The 16093-nt window shown below is 52.7% G+C and overlaps 1 protein-coding gene across 5 annotated transcripts in view; it reads left to right on the plus strand.

The window, feature by feature from the left end:
* The window catches only part of STAB2 (stabilin 2), a 138711-nt gene that overhangs the window by 55123 nt on the left and 67495 nt on the right, over nt 1-16093 (plus strand). For all 5 annotated transcript variants that reach the window (XR_012006020.1, XM_072773381.1, XM_072773379.1 and 2 more), the window contains exons 20-26: nt 2541-2627; nt 3646-3732; nt 4801-4912; nt 8009-8189; nt 8386-8479; nt 9637-9795; nt 14245-14340. Coding sequence is in view for 4 of the 5 variants with exons in the window: in XM_072773381.1 (XP_072629482.1) it covers nt 2541-2627; nt 3646-3732; nt 4801-4912; nt 8009-8189; nt 8386-8479; nt 9637-9795; nt 14245-14340 (816 nt within the window). In the remaining variant the exon portion in view is untranslated. The remainder of the gene's footprint in view (nt 1-2540; nt 2628-3645; nt 3733-4800; nt 4913-8008; nt 8190-8385; nt 8480-9636; nt 9796-14244; nt 14341-16093) is intronic.

The raw sequence follows: 16093 nt of genomic DNA on the forward strand, positions 1-16093 counted from the left end.
TGTCCTGTAGCAGGGAGGGAAGGGAGCGTCCTGGAGCGGGGAGGGGGGAGAGTGTCCTGTAGGGGGAGGGGAGAGGGCCTCCTGTATGGAGAGTGTAGACAGCTGTGTCTGAATCCTGCTCATGACCCCACATATACATGCTTAGCCCCTTTGCACTAATTTCCTGGTCTGTAAGTAAGAGTAAGAATCCCAAGAGCTGTACCCTAACGCCCCGTGTTGTACCCCGGGACATGGCTCCTGAGGAAGTGTCCCCCCTCCTCTCCCCACCCTCCTACATGTGTAGGAGACTCAGAGCTTTGCCCTCAGCATAAGGTCCAGCTGGGCCTGGAAGTTAAAGATCAGTAGGCAGATTACCCAGAGGATACTCACAGATCCCCCCGTACTTGGGATAGACTCCCAAGAAACAAGGACCCCAAGCAATGGCACAGCCCGCATGGGCATGTGGTCGGTATGTAAAGAGGCCGTCGTGCACGGAGGCCCAAGGAAGTTCAGGGTCATCAACCCGGTCCAGTTGTGCAGCTTCTCTGCACCTGCATCCTGCCCCTGGGGAGCAACCGGCTCTTGTGGAAGATGAACAGGGAGGGACTGACAGGGGAGGTTTCACTCCTGTTTCCAGGGAGAAAGGGGAGGAGGGAGTCAGGGTGTCTGTGTCGTATCTGCTGTTCCTCAAGTGCCCTAAGCTCAAAATAACCCTCCTGCCTACATGGCCTATGGGCTGCCCCATCCTGCCCTTCTTATTCCTGTCTGCTCTTCCCAAGCTGCTTCCTAGACGGAAGGCCCAGTACCATCAAGGGTATGACATGGGGACCCTCCATCCTCCTTCAGTGTGACTGGATCCCGCACATGTCCATTGAAAGCTGGTTCCCAGGGCATGGAGAGGAGTGAAATACAGTCTTGATTTGGTTTTGTGTCAAGAAACTCTCATCTAGCGAGGAAAACGGATAGTTCTAGAGTAGTCCACAATCCACATGCCAAGTACTCTACTTGCGGGAAAAGAAAGACACTCCAGGGTAACACTGATGATAGAAATGTCTGCCTACAGGCAGCAGCTCGTTCCACCAGTGGGTCAATCCACTTTAATAAATTTCCCTTTATGCACCAAAAAAAGGGAAGAAAGGAATCCCTGACTGTAATTTTGTCCTAACAAAGAGCATCCCAACCAGAAGTGTCAACACTACAACAGGTCACTGAGGAAGGAGGTGAGCCCATTAACACAACCCTACAGAGGAACATTTAGTGAAGCCAAACATGCGCACGGAATAGGCGCAGGTGTGCAGGCCATTGTGGCTCGGTGAAGCCACTACCCGAGTCCCGTGGGATGATGCTGTCCGCCAGAGGCACGGACGGCAGGAGACCAGAGGAAACCACGCTGGCTGGCGTCAGGCGGATTGCTGCGTGCCAGGCATTGCTCCGGGTGCTTCATGCAGCAGACTGCGGCGTGGCCACGCCACTGTCCCGACCACCATGTGGCCTGGGAGTGGACGTCGGGAAACCAAACATCGTGCCCGAGCTCGCACAGCTCATACTCGGCGGAGCCGCAATCGCGCATCGCTGCGGCCCACGTAAGGAAGAGAAGGGCGGAAAGACGGCGGTGTTAGGTGTCTGGGTTAGAGCAAGAATGGCCCCGGAACCACTCTTCACAGGCTCCCCCACCTCTACTCGCTGTTCTCCTGCGATCCGACAGGAGGACTGCATGCTCCCTCCGCAGGACTCCCTCGCATAGCTCTGATTTTAGGAAGTCCTCAACGCTCCTCCCTGAACAAGCGCCTCATGTGCGGGGGTGTCTCCACGTCCACGTTTACCCAACACGAACTGTGAGCCCAGGACCAGCACTGTTGTCCCATTTGGCAGAGTGGCGTGTGCTACCCTTGGGTCAGGATGAGGTGCAGCGGCCTCTGGGCCTGCCCCCAGCTAGCGGTGCCTTTAGGAGCAATGATTTACCTGCTGAGGCCACGGTTCCCTTACCCCCAAAGGGGGGCTAAAAAGCACCCACGCGAGGTTGAGGATTGGTGGCTTCACTGTGGCAGCCTCCGGTGAGTTGTTGATAAAGGCAACTCTAGGTGGTTGTGACCACCTGGGTCAGAGAATGGGAGGCTACATTTAGATCTGCCACCCCCCCCCCCACACACACACACCCCTCCTAAGAGAAGGACTCAGACCATCACTAATTGGTTTGGTAGATCTTTCTATAAACCAGAGCAGGCTCTGTACTGGCTCCCTCATCTCTGCGTAGGAGCACAGCGATGGCTGCTAACCGGGAAGGGAGACTGAGCCTCACGCAGGACGAGCGGGACAGTGTGCCCAGAGCAGCCCGCAGTAGCTGCCAGGGCACAAGAGGGGAGGTCAAGATAACGGGCCTTAACTTGCGCGAACTGCAGCCTGAGCTCTACTAGCAAGGAAATAGGGGCCTAAGGAGGTGACCAAATGGTGACAGGGAGCCACATGTGTGCTGGGGCGCCTTCCGGCTCATGTGTAAGCCCAGCCGTGGCCAGAGGACCTCAGATGCAGACTCTGCGTTTTTCCCATTGGCTTTCTTCCAGGCGCTTTTCACACACAGATGTGTCTACACCAGCAGAGTAAGGAGCCTGAAGACGGGCTGTGCCCGATACTGCAACACCACAGTGCAGGTGAGGTCAGCAGGAGGGCGCGGCCCCAGGACCACACTCTGGGTCTCAGTGTCCACGATGTCAGGGACGCTGTAGGGCCTTGGCCTCGGCTTCCCACAGGGCACGGCAGGGTGCACTCTCCCGGCCCATGCCAGCCCCACCCCTCTGACCCCCATGGTTCCCACTGTCCTCGACAGGGAGCACATACTCTAGACGCTCTCCCCACAGAAGGCCGAGGCCGTGCATCCAACCCATAACCAGGGTCTGACCCCCATCGTGGTCTCAGAGCGCACACTTGCCACTCCCTCCCCACAGTTCTCCTCCAGGTTTCCCGGGACAGATTCCTCTTTCAGGTGTTTATCGCCCACGCCATCTGTCGCTGCAGTGGATCCACACTGGCCTCCCCAGGCTTCCCCTACTTTTGCCTCCGCCTGCCACCATGTCATTACCATATTTTTGTCTTCCCAACACTTTCAGTTCCCTTTATTTGGAGATAGATTGTCTGCCCCGACTACACAGAAGATGAGCTCCGGGGCACAGGCCTTCCCGCCACATTCTTAGGCACTTGGGCACTAGGGTCCAGCTGGTGCCTGCAGTCAAACCTCAGTACATGGGGCGGGGGGGTGGGGACGGGGCGCTGGGGGTGGTGGTGTTGGGGCCTCAGTACATAGGGGGGTGGGAGCAGGGCCTCAGTACATGGGGGACCTCTATACACAGGGGGTGGGGCCTCAGGACACTAGGGGGGTTGGGCATCAGTACACGGGGGAGCAGGGTGGCCTCAGTACACGGCGGGGGGATCAGGCCTCAGTACAGGGGGGAGTATCAGGCCTCAGTATATGGGGGCGGGGGTGGGGCCTCAGTACACAGGGCAGTGGCAGGGGGTGAGCAGATTGCAGGGCAGCAGCCACATCGCCATCCACACTAGAAGGCTGGCTGGGGCCTGACCCTGTTCCTTACAATAGTGGAAAATAAAGTCTGTTTCCTCTGGGGACTTGGCACACTGCTCAGCCCTCAGCGCATCTCACCTTCTGTCTCCCAGATCCCCAGGTGCTGCCAAGGCTTCTACGGGCCTGACTGTACTCCGTGTCCAGGAGGCTTCTCAAATCCCTGCTCAGGGAATGGCCAGGTGATGCAAACCTTTCATGAATGTTGAGCTTCATGAGAAGCTTCATCTCTCCTAAGTCAAGCAGGGTAATAATTTCGAAAGGCCCTGAGCCAGAAAATTCACAGGGCCAAACACTGTTCCCAGAAAGGGACGGAGACCATCAGTTGCTAAGATGATAGAAGGTACCTGCGGTAGAGGGGATCTGCTGGGGCTGGAGGGCAGCGGGGGTGCTGGTAGCTCTGACGTCTGCTTCTGGCTGCAACCACCAGACCCTGCCACATCCCTGAGGCTCCCCTGGCCCCTTGTTCCTCTCAGGGAAGAGAGCAGAGTCCCCTGAGTTCATCGCCAAGATTCCTCTCAAGATTAAGATTCTGTGATATTTTTCTTAAAAAAAAAGGTACTGCCCAGTGATTGCTTTTTTTTAACCCACCTCCAAAACCTAGTAAAAGGCCCAAACTTAAGTCACATAGCTTAGAGCCAGGGCTAAGCAAACGCAGGTGAGCAGCTGTGGTTCACCTGGGGAATCATACATCCGTGCATTTAGGAAATGCACGTCTGAACCCACCAGGTCAACAAGGAGGGGACTCTGCCCACACGATGGATGGAGGTGAGGCAAGGACAGGGTACAGCGGGGACTAACGAGCCACCAAGCCGATGCGGGGACCAGTGCCCAAGTCTGCTGCCCCACAATCATGGCAGGACTGACCTTGAAACGGCTGAAATGGAAGGACGGGGGTGCAGGGGCAGGGGGGTCCTACACTGCAGGTCCTGCACCCTGGAGGTCGGCAGCTAGTCACAACGCCCCCAAGCATGGTGTGCAGGTCCCCAGCTCACCATCATGACCCCCTTCTCCCTAAATGACTTCCCTTAAAGTTGGAAATCTCAAGGCACAGGGGCCAGGCTTGTCAGTGTTGGAGCAGGACATGACACCAGCTTCCATGAGGCTCTGAGGGCTCCACGAAGGCTCTGAGGGCTCCACGAGGGCTCCACAAGGGCTCCCCGAGAGCCACATCAGGCACAGGAAGTCTGATTTCCTAGCAGTCAGGCCTCTGGGTCCTAGCTGACCTCCAGGCCTGCCCACCCCTGCAGTGCGCCGACGGCCTCAACGGCAACGGGACGTGCCTTTGTCAGGCCGGCTTCCGAGGCTCCCAGTGCCAGTTCTGCTCTGATCCCAACAAGTTCGGACCTCGCTGTGACCAAAGTAAGTGGCATGTCCTGCTCGGCAGCCAGGCCTCCTCTGCCACGCAACACGGGGCTCTGCACCCTGGGTTCCCCACACTCCCTCATCCTCCAGCACCTGGTTCTCACAGGGCAGCCCGGCCAGCTGTGGGGCCCACGTGGCAGGGTGTTGAAGCAGAGGGCCTGGGGTGGTGTCGCAGAACTTGAGAGTCTCACCAACTCCCTGGGGACACCGCTGCTGCGGCCGAAGGACCGCACTTGGAAACCCTGTCTCAACAGTGTATGTTCTCATTCATTTGGGGAATATAAACAATAGTGAAAGGGAATATAAGGGAAGGGAGAAGAAATGTGTGGGAAATATCAGAAAGGGAGACAGAACATAAAGACTCCTAACTCTGGGAAACGAACTAGGGGTGGTGGAAGGGGAGGAGGCGGGGGGTGGGGGTGAATGGGTGACGGGCACTGAGGGGGACACATGACGGGATGAGCACTGGGTGTTTCTCTTTAGAGAAACCCTGTCTCTAAAGGTTTCCCATTGGGTGGCCCAGGTGGCTCAGAGGTTTAGCGCCACCTTCAGCCCAGGGTATGATCCTGGAGATCAGGGATCGAGTCCCACATCGGGCTCCCTGTATGGAGCCTGCTTTCTCCCTCTCCCTGTGCCTGTGTCTGTGCCTCTCTCCCTCTGTGTCTCTCATGAATAAATAAAATCTGAAAAATAAAATAAAATAAGATTAAAAAGGTTTCCCCATAGACCTGGGGCTACCGTGAGCTCAGCAGGCCCCATCCATTAGCTGTCCCCTCTGCAAATGTATGCCCTTGGGCAAGTTACTACCTGCCCCCAGACCTCAGTTTCCCCATGGGATGATAATAGTAATGACCTCCTAAAGTTAGTGCAAGTCATAAATGGAAAGCACTTGCCTTGGAACAATGCCTGGCACCCAGAACACAAGACACTGGCACTGGTTATATTGCCTGTGACTGTTGTTACTGTTGCCGTGATTCTAAGTCCAGTGACACAAATGTCAGGAAGCTTGGAGGACAAGTAGAAAGTTCCACAACACGGGGCATTTAAATGAAAAATGCAGTTATATAATTTTAGAAAATGCACCATGTCTTTCAAAATGACATCATGGGTGTATTTAAGCAGACAGATACATATACGTCCAGAAATAAACATAGGTGTGTATTTCTACACTAAGGTTAGAACTTGAAAGAAAAAAAAAAGTAAATGGATGAGAGCTGGGTCTGGAATCACGCTGACCTGAAATCACATCTCCACCATGCAAGTGACCAGCTGTGTGACCTTACAGGTTTCACTGACTCTCAACTTCCCAGTCTATAAAATGAAGATAACGGTACCTGCGTCATGGTGTTTGGTGACATTAGGTCATAATTTCGGGCTGCAGCACAGAGCTGACACCCCGCTGACACCGCTCCTCCTACTAGGACTATAAGCTTCATTTACTGCTCACAAAGCACACAGCCCTCCCCTCCCCTGTTCAGGTCCCCACAGCCATCGCCCAGGACAGACAGGACACCAGAGCACAAACAGCCATGGATCCCAGTCCACTGCTCTTTGTGCCAAATAAGGTTCCTGAGAAACAAAAATGAGGCTTCATTCCCCAGGCTGCCGACACTGGTATTTCCATGAGGCCAGTGGGGCAGAATGCTGAGGCTGGGAGGCAGCCTGGAGACTCTGGCAGCAGCGCCTCTTGTCCCGGCCTTGGCTGCCCAGTGTCCAGGCAAGGAGGTTCCTCCACCTTCTGGGTCCTGGTCTCTTGCACATGAAGTCCTGACCTGCTTAGAAATTCATGAAAAGTCTTTTGATTTCAGTCCAGCCCTGATTTTGCAGCACGCTCGCCACATCTCTCGTCTTGTCCTGGATGTTGGCGGTGAGCACCCACAGCAGTTCCTCTCCTGTAGCCTCCTGGGCACAACCACCGAGGCCTTCCTCTCAGATCGCATCCCAGCCTGAGAGCCTTGCCACCCACCTTGGATAATGTGGCCTCTGTTTTTCTCCCCGAGTGCACAGGAGGCTGTGTCTGAGGCACGTTCCCATCGTTAAATCTGTATAATCAAAAGCAAAGTCACCCGGTACAGCTTTTTTTTTTTTTTTTAAAGATTTATTTATTTATGAGAGAGGCAGAGAGAGAGGCAGAGACACAGGCAGAGGGAGAAGCAGGCTCTTCGCAGGGAGCCCGGTGCAGGACTCGATCCCAGGACCTCAGGATCACAACCTGAGCCGAAAGCAGACGCTCAACCACTGAGCCCCACAGGCATCCCACCCACTACAGACATGTGCAACAGCAGCTACACCCTTGGCCTACTGTGTGCACGCAGGGCACTGACAGGTGGACCTGGAACCTTGGGTTCAAGGCCCTGCTTCAAAACGTAGCAGCGAGTTGGGCCATGTGCTCCCGTCCCTGGGTCCCAGTTTGCTCCTGTGGAAATAGAAATGATAGAAGTATCCCCTCTGAGGCAGGTGGTGCTCCCAAGTGGGGACAGGTAAAGGTCCCACCAGACGCAAGCAACGCCAGTGGTCGTGGCCAGTTTGCTGTGATGGAAGGTGAAGAACAGGAAGCTGCACGGCAGAGGCCAGGCTGGCAGAGAAACCCCATCTGTTGATGCCAGAATGGGGAGAGCTTTCTAGCCTGAGCAATCCAACCATGACATAGATGAAGATCGTGTTCCTTCGCCTCTTTCACACACACACACATGCACACACAAACACGTACACACACACCTGGGCACGCACATGCACATGTGCACATGCACATGCATGCACATATATATGGACGCACACACATATGTGTGCACACTTATGCACATGCATATGCACATACATGCACACACGCACGCACACACATGCACATATACAAAGGCACTTCTGAGACTGAGTTCTAACAGCCATGAGTGGTGAGTCAAGCTCAGCAAACACTCAGGCAGCAGGATAGACACTAGAGGAGCTAAGGCACAGACTCCAGAACCTTCCACTGGCTCAGCGCCACGCCGTGCTCTGATGGGAACAAGGACTGGAGGGAGGTGCTGTCCTGGCAGTGACTGCGGCCCCCTGCTCCACTCGCTCGTCCATCCCAGTGCTCCGGCCCTTGTGTTCCAGAGTGTCTGTGCCTGTTGGGGACATGCGATAGCAGGATCGACAGCGATGGTGCCTGCCTGGCCGGCACCTGCCGCGGAGGCTCTGCTGGGAGGTTCTGCCACAAGCACACATCTGCCTGTGGGCCCGATGCACAGTCATGTCACATCCACGCCACCTGTGAATACAACAATGGGACAGCCAGGTAGGCCCGGGTCCCACAACTGCTAACAGGTCACAGGGCCTGGGCACCTGTGACTGGCTTTCTGCACCAGCTTGTCCCAGGGACAAGCGGTCAGATGTCAGGCAGGAACGGGTGAGCCCCCAGCGGTCTCTTCCGGAGAGAGTGGAGGCTGCTCAGGATTCTGGGGCTCACTCTGTGCACACGCTTCTCTTCGCAGCTGTGTTTGCAAAGAGGGCTACGAAGGGGATGGAGGTTTCTGTTCAGAAGTGGACCCTTGCACAGGATTCGCGTCAGGGCGCTGTAGCCGAAATGTGAGTGTTGCTCTTTATCTCCAAGCTGCCTGGTTTTTTAGGGAATCCTCAGGGGAGGCTTTACGAAAAGCAGCGTCTGATGGCTTTTCATTGCATGAGGCAGAACTGCTGGAACCTTACATTTTAGAGCTGACACCAGTGCCCGTGAGCCTAAACCTCACGTGTGGGAGGTGCCAAGACCACAGGAGGGGGGTTGCTGGGCTCCTAGAAATACAGCCGGAGAATCTGATCCCGGACATTATTAGTCAGACACTATGGACGGAAACGTCACAGCTGACAGTGACGTCACATCTGCCATCCGCTCTGCTCCCACCCACCCCAGCCCCAGGAAACAGGTGTTCTGATCCCACCTGTACTAACAGGGAAACCAAGGCTGGGGCTGCTGAGTGACTGCCCTAAGTTCTGTCCGCGGGGATAGCCCAGGGGCACGGCCCAGACCCACCGCAGCCTGAATACTGTCCACGCGGGGCCCGGCCACCTCCGTTCCCACCACAGTCACCCAAACTGGTGCCCTGCGGCCGCGCTGCCCACCCTGGCCTTTCCCTGTCCCCCGCAGCCAGAGGGGCTTGAAGTGCAGCGGCGTGTTTGTGCCGTGCTGACACCCCTTGCGGCACGCCCCAGCGGGAAGGTGAGATCAGATGGTGGCAGGCACCTTGCGCTGGCCCCGCCCTTGCGGCAGTGTCGCCTGCACAGCCCTCCCCCGTGTACCCTTCAACCCCGGGGCGCCGGCCCCACAGGCCCAGAGTGGGTGTGGCGGCCGGAGCTCGGCCTCAGTGTCCTGAATGCTGGCCTCGTGGAGTTCCGCAGCCGTGTGCCCGCGGGCCGGGCCTTGTGTCCTCCCAGCCTCACCACCGCCTCTTCCATGAAGCAGGGAACAGAGGACTTTGCTGGAGATGGCAGCTGTCCCTGCTTCCCTGAGAATGGCTCCCCACTCAGTAAGGGACCCGGCGTTCCCAGCGCTGGCCGGTTGCGGGGCTGTGACAGGCAGTTCTGTACTTTAAACCTCCTCGTGTTCTCTCCTGATCTTGGTAGAATGTGCGTGGTAACCGTTCCTGTTGCCCTCCACGCACACACCTGCTTCTAGAAGGCTCCTCCCCTTCTGTGCTGTGGCTCCACGTGGCAGGGCTGCGGTTTCAGAGCTGCTTTTCCTTCTGCAGGCGGAGTGCGTCAGAACCGGCACAGGGACCCACACATGCGTGTGCCAGCAGGGATGGACTGGGGACGGCAGGGACTGCTGGGCCATTGACAACTGCCTGCTGCCCGGGACCGGCGGCTGCCACGTCAACGCCACCTGCTTGTACGTAGGCCCCGGCCAGGTAGGTGTGATGGGGGGAACAGCAGTCTTTTGGCTGGAACATACCACAGCTCTTTAATCATGTGGTAGTGAGAGCAAGTGGTCATTCAAACCCATGGTGTAGCTGCTCTTTTTTTTCACCTTCTGACACTCTGTGCCCATTCAGCCCACCCCCATCCCACCTCCAGCAACCACCAGTCTGTTCTCTTTATCCAGGTGCTTGGTTTCAGTTTTGGTGTTTGGGGTTTTGTTTAAGATTCCCTATGTAACAGAGATCACACGGTATTTGTATTTCTCTGACTTGTCTCATTTAGCATAATGGCCTCAAGGTCTGCTATGCTGACTCGAATGGCAAGATCGCATGCCTTCTTATGGCTCAGTAATATTCCAGTTTGTGTGCACACCACCTCTTCTCTATCCATCCTTCCATCCGTGGACACTCGGGTTGTCCCGTATCTTGGCTACTGTAAATGATGCTGCAGTGAGCACAGGCATGCAGCTATCATCTCAAATTTGGATAAATATTCTGAACTGAAATTGCTCAAAGCTATGGTAGTTCCGTTTTTTATCATTTGAGGAACCACTTTACTGTTTTCCATAGTGGCTGCACCTGCTTGCATTCCCGCCAATAGCACGTGAGTTCTCTTTTCTCCACATCGTCACTGACACTTGGTATTTCTTGTCTTTTTGATAAAAGGTGTACGAACAGGTGTAAGAAGGTAGCTCATTGTGGCTTTGATTTGCATTTCCCTGATGATTAGATGCCAAGTGTCTTCTCATCTGCCTGTTGGCCATCTATCCATGTGTCTTCTTTGGGGAAAAAAAATGTCTATTCAGACCTTCTGCCCATTTTTTTATACTAAAATCATGGATTTTGTTGTTACACATTAAACATCTCCTAACAGCATATTTCCTGCAGCCTTGTCAAAGAATACCTCCTTTGACAGAATGAAAAGCCAAGCCCTTCACTCCACATGCCCCATGGGTACAGTACATGATGTCAGGTTGAGTTCTTTGACTCTAAAGGGAATGCAGCATGATTTTTAATTGTATGTATGCGTGATGAACAGTGTCAGTGAGATAAGGAGCAATTCACTTAACATCACAGAATCACCAAATATACAAAGCAGGTTTGCACATCAGTTGTGACTCAATCCCCAGTTCTCACATTAGCTGAGGTAGATGACATAAGTACAGCCACAGGAGACCAGTTAAAAAGTGTGGGATGGCTCCAGTTTCAAGTCTTCATGTGTTATTAATGCAGAAGAACAAAACTCATGAGACAAGACTACACCAGACTTGCTCGAAATAAAATGAAAGGCTTGCTTGCCACAAGCAGTGTGTTTGAACAAAGTGTCATTTGAATGCTAAGAGGCTGCTGTTGAAACCAATGCTACTATTTTCATTCTGTTAATTGAGGTAGCTGAATGGTTTGTGCCACACAGGATTTTAAGGGTCTATCCGCATTTATAAGAAATCTCAAATCTTAAATATTTGCGGTTCTTACACATGACTCAAAATGACCTTGCAGGCCTTCATGGCACAGGACGGTACATCACGTGGACTGTCACGCACACCCTACGGCCCTTTTCCCAAGCGTAAAAGTAACAATCCTACCAGCCAGAGAGCCTAAGCATTCTTTTGAAATTAAATACAAGCCAATCATCCTAGAAATGGCAAAAAGTAGCCTGGCTCCAGGGACTCTGTCCAGTCCCTTGTTAGCCAGTTTTAAATTGTTTAACAGGAGAAGCAGTAATTAGCTTCCTATCCATTGACTTCATTACCCTCATTCCAGAAGTACTGTTCCTACAGTAGCAGAAGCATCGCCGAATGAGGTAGTCTTGATGTCTTTTCTCTTAAAGAATTGAGTTTGTTAATTTCTAAAAAACAAAACAAAACAAAAACATCAAATATAAGTTTGAATCTGAGAAAGCTGCCCCGAATTCTGATTCAACAAGTACCACCAAAAGCATCCAAGAGCCAGAAGGGGTTTCAAAGGATGACAGACCAAGATCAGCTTTAACATTCTACAGAAACCCACAGGCAGCCTCCTCCAAACAAAAAGGTGGGTTTTTTAAAGTTGATGCCTGAATACCTGCAGTGTGGAATGGTCCCCATAGTTCTGTAGCGAGGGATCAAAAGCTGAAATATCAAAAACCATTAATCCCAGGCACAACTTTTTACCTTCATGACATACAACTGGAATGATATGGCGCATCCCTCTGAATCTGGCTTCTTTCACTTACTATCACGCCTCGAGGTTCATCTGTGTTGCTAAATATGGTACATGTCTGTAGCTCATTCTTCTTTTTTTTAATTTATTTACTCATGAGACAGAGAGAGCGGCAGAGACATAGGCAGAGGGAAAAGCAGGCTCCCTGCAGGGAGCCCGATGCAGAACTCGATCCCAGGACCCCAGGGTCACACCCCAAGCAGAAGGCTGAGCCCCCCAGGCGCCCCACACACCCGACTTCCGTCTGGGGTCGGAGTGCCCTTTGGTCTGATGTGTGGACATGGCTGTGTTATTGTGGAAATTCTTATCCAAACGAGACTTAGGAGGAGCTACAAGTCTGTCCAGCAGCCCTGCGTGCGCCAGTGCCTCTGACTGCAGCCTTCCCTGTGACCCAGAGAACTAATGAAGGGCAGGACCTCATTACCTGGCACAGCAGCCACCTAGCAACACCGCCTTCTACGCTGGCCACCTTACTCTAGGGTGACGTGTCTACCTTACCAGCTATACAGAAGACTTAATGCAACAAAGGGTTCACTGATTGCAACAAAGGTCTTAGAATTTCTTCCTGCTTTTTAAAAGGATCGTTTGTCATTCTGTTATTGTATGGATTACTTATATGTTTTGGATATTAACCGTTTATTAGATGTATAACTTGCAAATACCATCTCCTATCCTGGAGATTCACTTCTCACCATGTTGATGGCTTCCTTTGCTGTGCAGAAGCTTTTTTGGCCTGACGTAGGCCTGTTTGTTCCTTTTTGCTTTTGTTGCTGCGTACATACTACCATGATTCCCATCTTACAAAAGAGGAAACTGAGGCATAGGAAAGCTAAGTAATTTGCTCGCATCTGACAGAAAATAAGTCATGTTGTGGGAGTCGCACCCGAGCGGTCTGACTCCAGAGCCCCTGCTGGTCCCCTCATGACCTGTAGCACCTACAGCCTGCCACCACTTCACCTCACCTCGCCTACGGGAGACCAAGGCAGGGAACCAGTCCGCACTGGGCAGGTGGTGATGACTGTACTGCAACCGTGGCCATGGGAAGGTCCTCTTCATCAAAGAGCCCGCCCCTGTCTTGTGTCTCACCATGCATTTGGCAAACAACTGCCTTCGTTTGCTGGACTCACCTAAATTGCCAAATTGCATTTGAGAAAGAAAAAAAAACCGTCCTTGTCCGTGTATTAGTTTACTAGGGCCACCATAAAAAGTGTCACTGCCTGGATGGCACAGAACAACGAAAATGTACTATCTCCCAGTTCCGGAGGCTAGAGGCCCAAGGCCCAGGTGTGGCGGGTGGGTCCCATCAAAGGGAGTGGGAAAGAGTCTGGCCGTGCCTCTCCAAGTTCCATGAGGCTTGCAGGCAATCGTTGGCATCCTGGGCTTGCAGGTACCTCACCCGCCACCCCTGCCCCCGTGTCCACAGGGCATCCTCCCTATGCACATGTCTGCAGAGGACACCAGTCTCACTGGGTTGGGGCCACCCAACCCTGGGGTTTCCACATCATCACTAATACATAATTGCAACGCTCTTTCCACATGAGGTCACATTCTGAGGTCCTAGAGTCAAGATTTTAACATATGCATTGGGACTGGTTGGGACCACTCCGTCCAACCCCATATTGCATCTGTCCACTCTCGGCTCTTTCTTTCTGCGGATAGAGGCATCCTGCTGTGGAATGTGCAGGGAGACAGGGCCCTTCCTGGAGCGCCATATAAGGAAAAAAGTAGACCATATCTAGAATTGCCCTCAGTAGTCCTTAGCGGGCCTGAAAACTGTAAGATATTCCAAAGAGGCACAAATCCTAAGTACCCTGAATATTTATTTAAGAAGACAAGCCATGTTTGGCTTAAAGTGTCAGGTCTGGGGGTGCAGGGAGGTGCTACCACAATACCCAGTGCAGAGGATGACACATTCATGTTCATAAGGTCTTGTCTCTTCTAAAGTAAAACTCATAAGCAGACATTCTATTCACTTCTTCCCACAACCTCATGGGCTGTCCTGTATCACATGTGGGGCCCTCTGGGATGGTGGATCCAGGGGACTGCCAGACGAGCTGTCACACAGAATGTGCAGACCAACAGTTCTGGAACCTCAAGTGCCTAGAACAGCAGAAGGCGTGAGCTGTCTCTTCGGAGACCACATCGCTGGGATTTCTGTAGCTCTTGTTTCAGGCCACGTGATGGCAGGACCTGGAGGGCGGTCATTTTCAATAATCCCTTTTGTTCTTGGAATTACAGAATGAGTGTGAGTGCAAGGAAGGATTCCGAGGAAATGGGATTGATTGTGAAGCAGTAACATCGTGCTTGGAACAAACTGGACAATGTCACCCGCTAGTGAGTTACTTCGTTTCTTTTATCCTTACTTAAAAAATTAAAAAAAAAAAAAAAAAAAAAAAAAAAGGTTCCTTGAGAAAGAAAGTGGCCTAGATTATCTCTGATCTGGACCTAGTAATGAACCAAAGCCCTCCTCCTCCCGAAGACAGTCCCCAGGCAGAATGTGAGTAGTTCTTACAAATTTTGCTCCAGTCCAAGGCTTAGGAGAACCATCCATGATCACCAACTAGAATACAGGCTTCCCCGGGAAATCAAAACTTCAAATACATAGCACTCCTTCAGCACAAGCATGCTCCAGAGATTACAAAGGACAAATTCACACTAAAAATTATCCAGACCTTCTCTGAAATTCCTATCTAACTTGGTATTTTTTTATTTGCTCCATCTGGCGATTCTGAATTGTCAAGAGAACGGGGCTCCCGCTTCAAATGTCATAACCTAACAAATTTATGGTGAAAACTCCCGTCCAGAGGTGGGCTGTGCTGTGTCTGTGTGATGGATGCACAAGCAGACATACGGAGCTGCTTGTGTCCGTGTTGTCACTAAGCAGCCGTGTCAGGACCACTGAGGACACCCCCTGGTTACAGTGCTTCAGTGCCAGGAATAGAATCCATGCCAATCAACATAAGCAAAAAAAAAAAAAAAAAAAAAAAGAAGAAGAAGAAGAAAAAAAAAAAGGTATTTTGGGGGAATGCTCCCACGGTAGCTTCACGGGCAGGAAATACAGGGAGACGTTCAAGGACCCGGAATCCAGGCCTGCAGTCCCACGCTCGGGGCCACCTCCTTTCCAGTCCTCCGGGGCTACGCCATCTCTCATGTTTCTTTTCTCTGCGCATCTGCTTTCTCTGTGTCTCTCCCTCTCCCAACTTTTAATGCTCCCCTTTGCACCGCAGGGACATGGTTCCCTCTTCTTCCATCAACATCACCCCCACCCCAGTGATGCCCACTAATGACCTGTGTCCCAATTCCCAATCACAGGAGAAAGGAGACAGGAGAAAGGATCTGACCAGCCCGGCTGGACCCACATATGAGCCCATCAGTTATGGCCGGGAGTTGGGCACGCAGTTGCCAGGTCCCACCCCTCTGTCAGAGACGGTAGTTTATAAAGAAGCAAACTAGGGGACATGCCCCACAGTGTCTCCTTCTCAAGAAGCACGAGAGCACGTCATAAATCTGAAGGAGAGCCAGCGCTTTTGCTTCAACACGAGAAGTTACTACAACCGCCTACTCATTCCGAGGCATGGAAGAGCCAACGTAGGGCCCCGGTCCCTGGAGAAAGTGCACAGGGCGCCCAGTGCATGCATAAGTTCGCATTTCAGATCCACAGTCCGTCTGCAGCACCAGTATGGCCCCAGCATTACGTGGGACACACGTACACTAGAACTTACTTGGGTTTTTTTAAAGATTTTATATATTTATTCATGAGAGACACACAGAGAGGCAGAGATACAGGCAGAGGAAGAAGCAGGCTCCCTGCGGGGAGCCTGATGCAGGACTCGATCCCAGGACTCTGGGATCACGAACTGAGCTGAGGGCAGATACTCAACCACTGAGCCACCCGGGTGCCCCCAAAACTTACTTGTTTACCTGAAATTCAAATTAATGGTATGTCCTGGACTTTTTATGTGCTAAGTCTGCAAGGGATGGAGAGAAAGAACCTCATCGTGATTAAGCAGCAGCTGCAGCAGACATGCAGGCAGGAGCCTTTTGCAGTGACAGGCAGGATCAGCGGGCCTCTCCCTGCGCCTCCCAA

Source organism: Canis lupus, chromosome 13 (genome assembly GCF_048164855.1).
Source record: "Canis lupus baileyi chromosome 13, mCanLup2.hap1, whole genome shotgun sequence".
Lineage (NCBI taxonomy): Eukaryota > Metazoa > Chordata > Mammalia > Carnivora > Canidae > Canis > Canis lupus.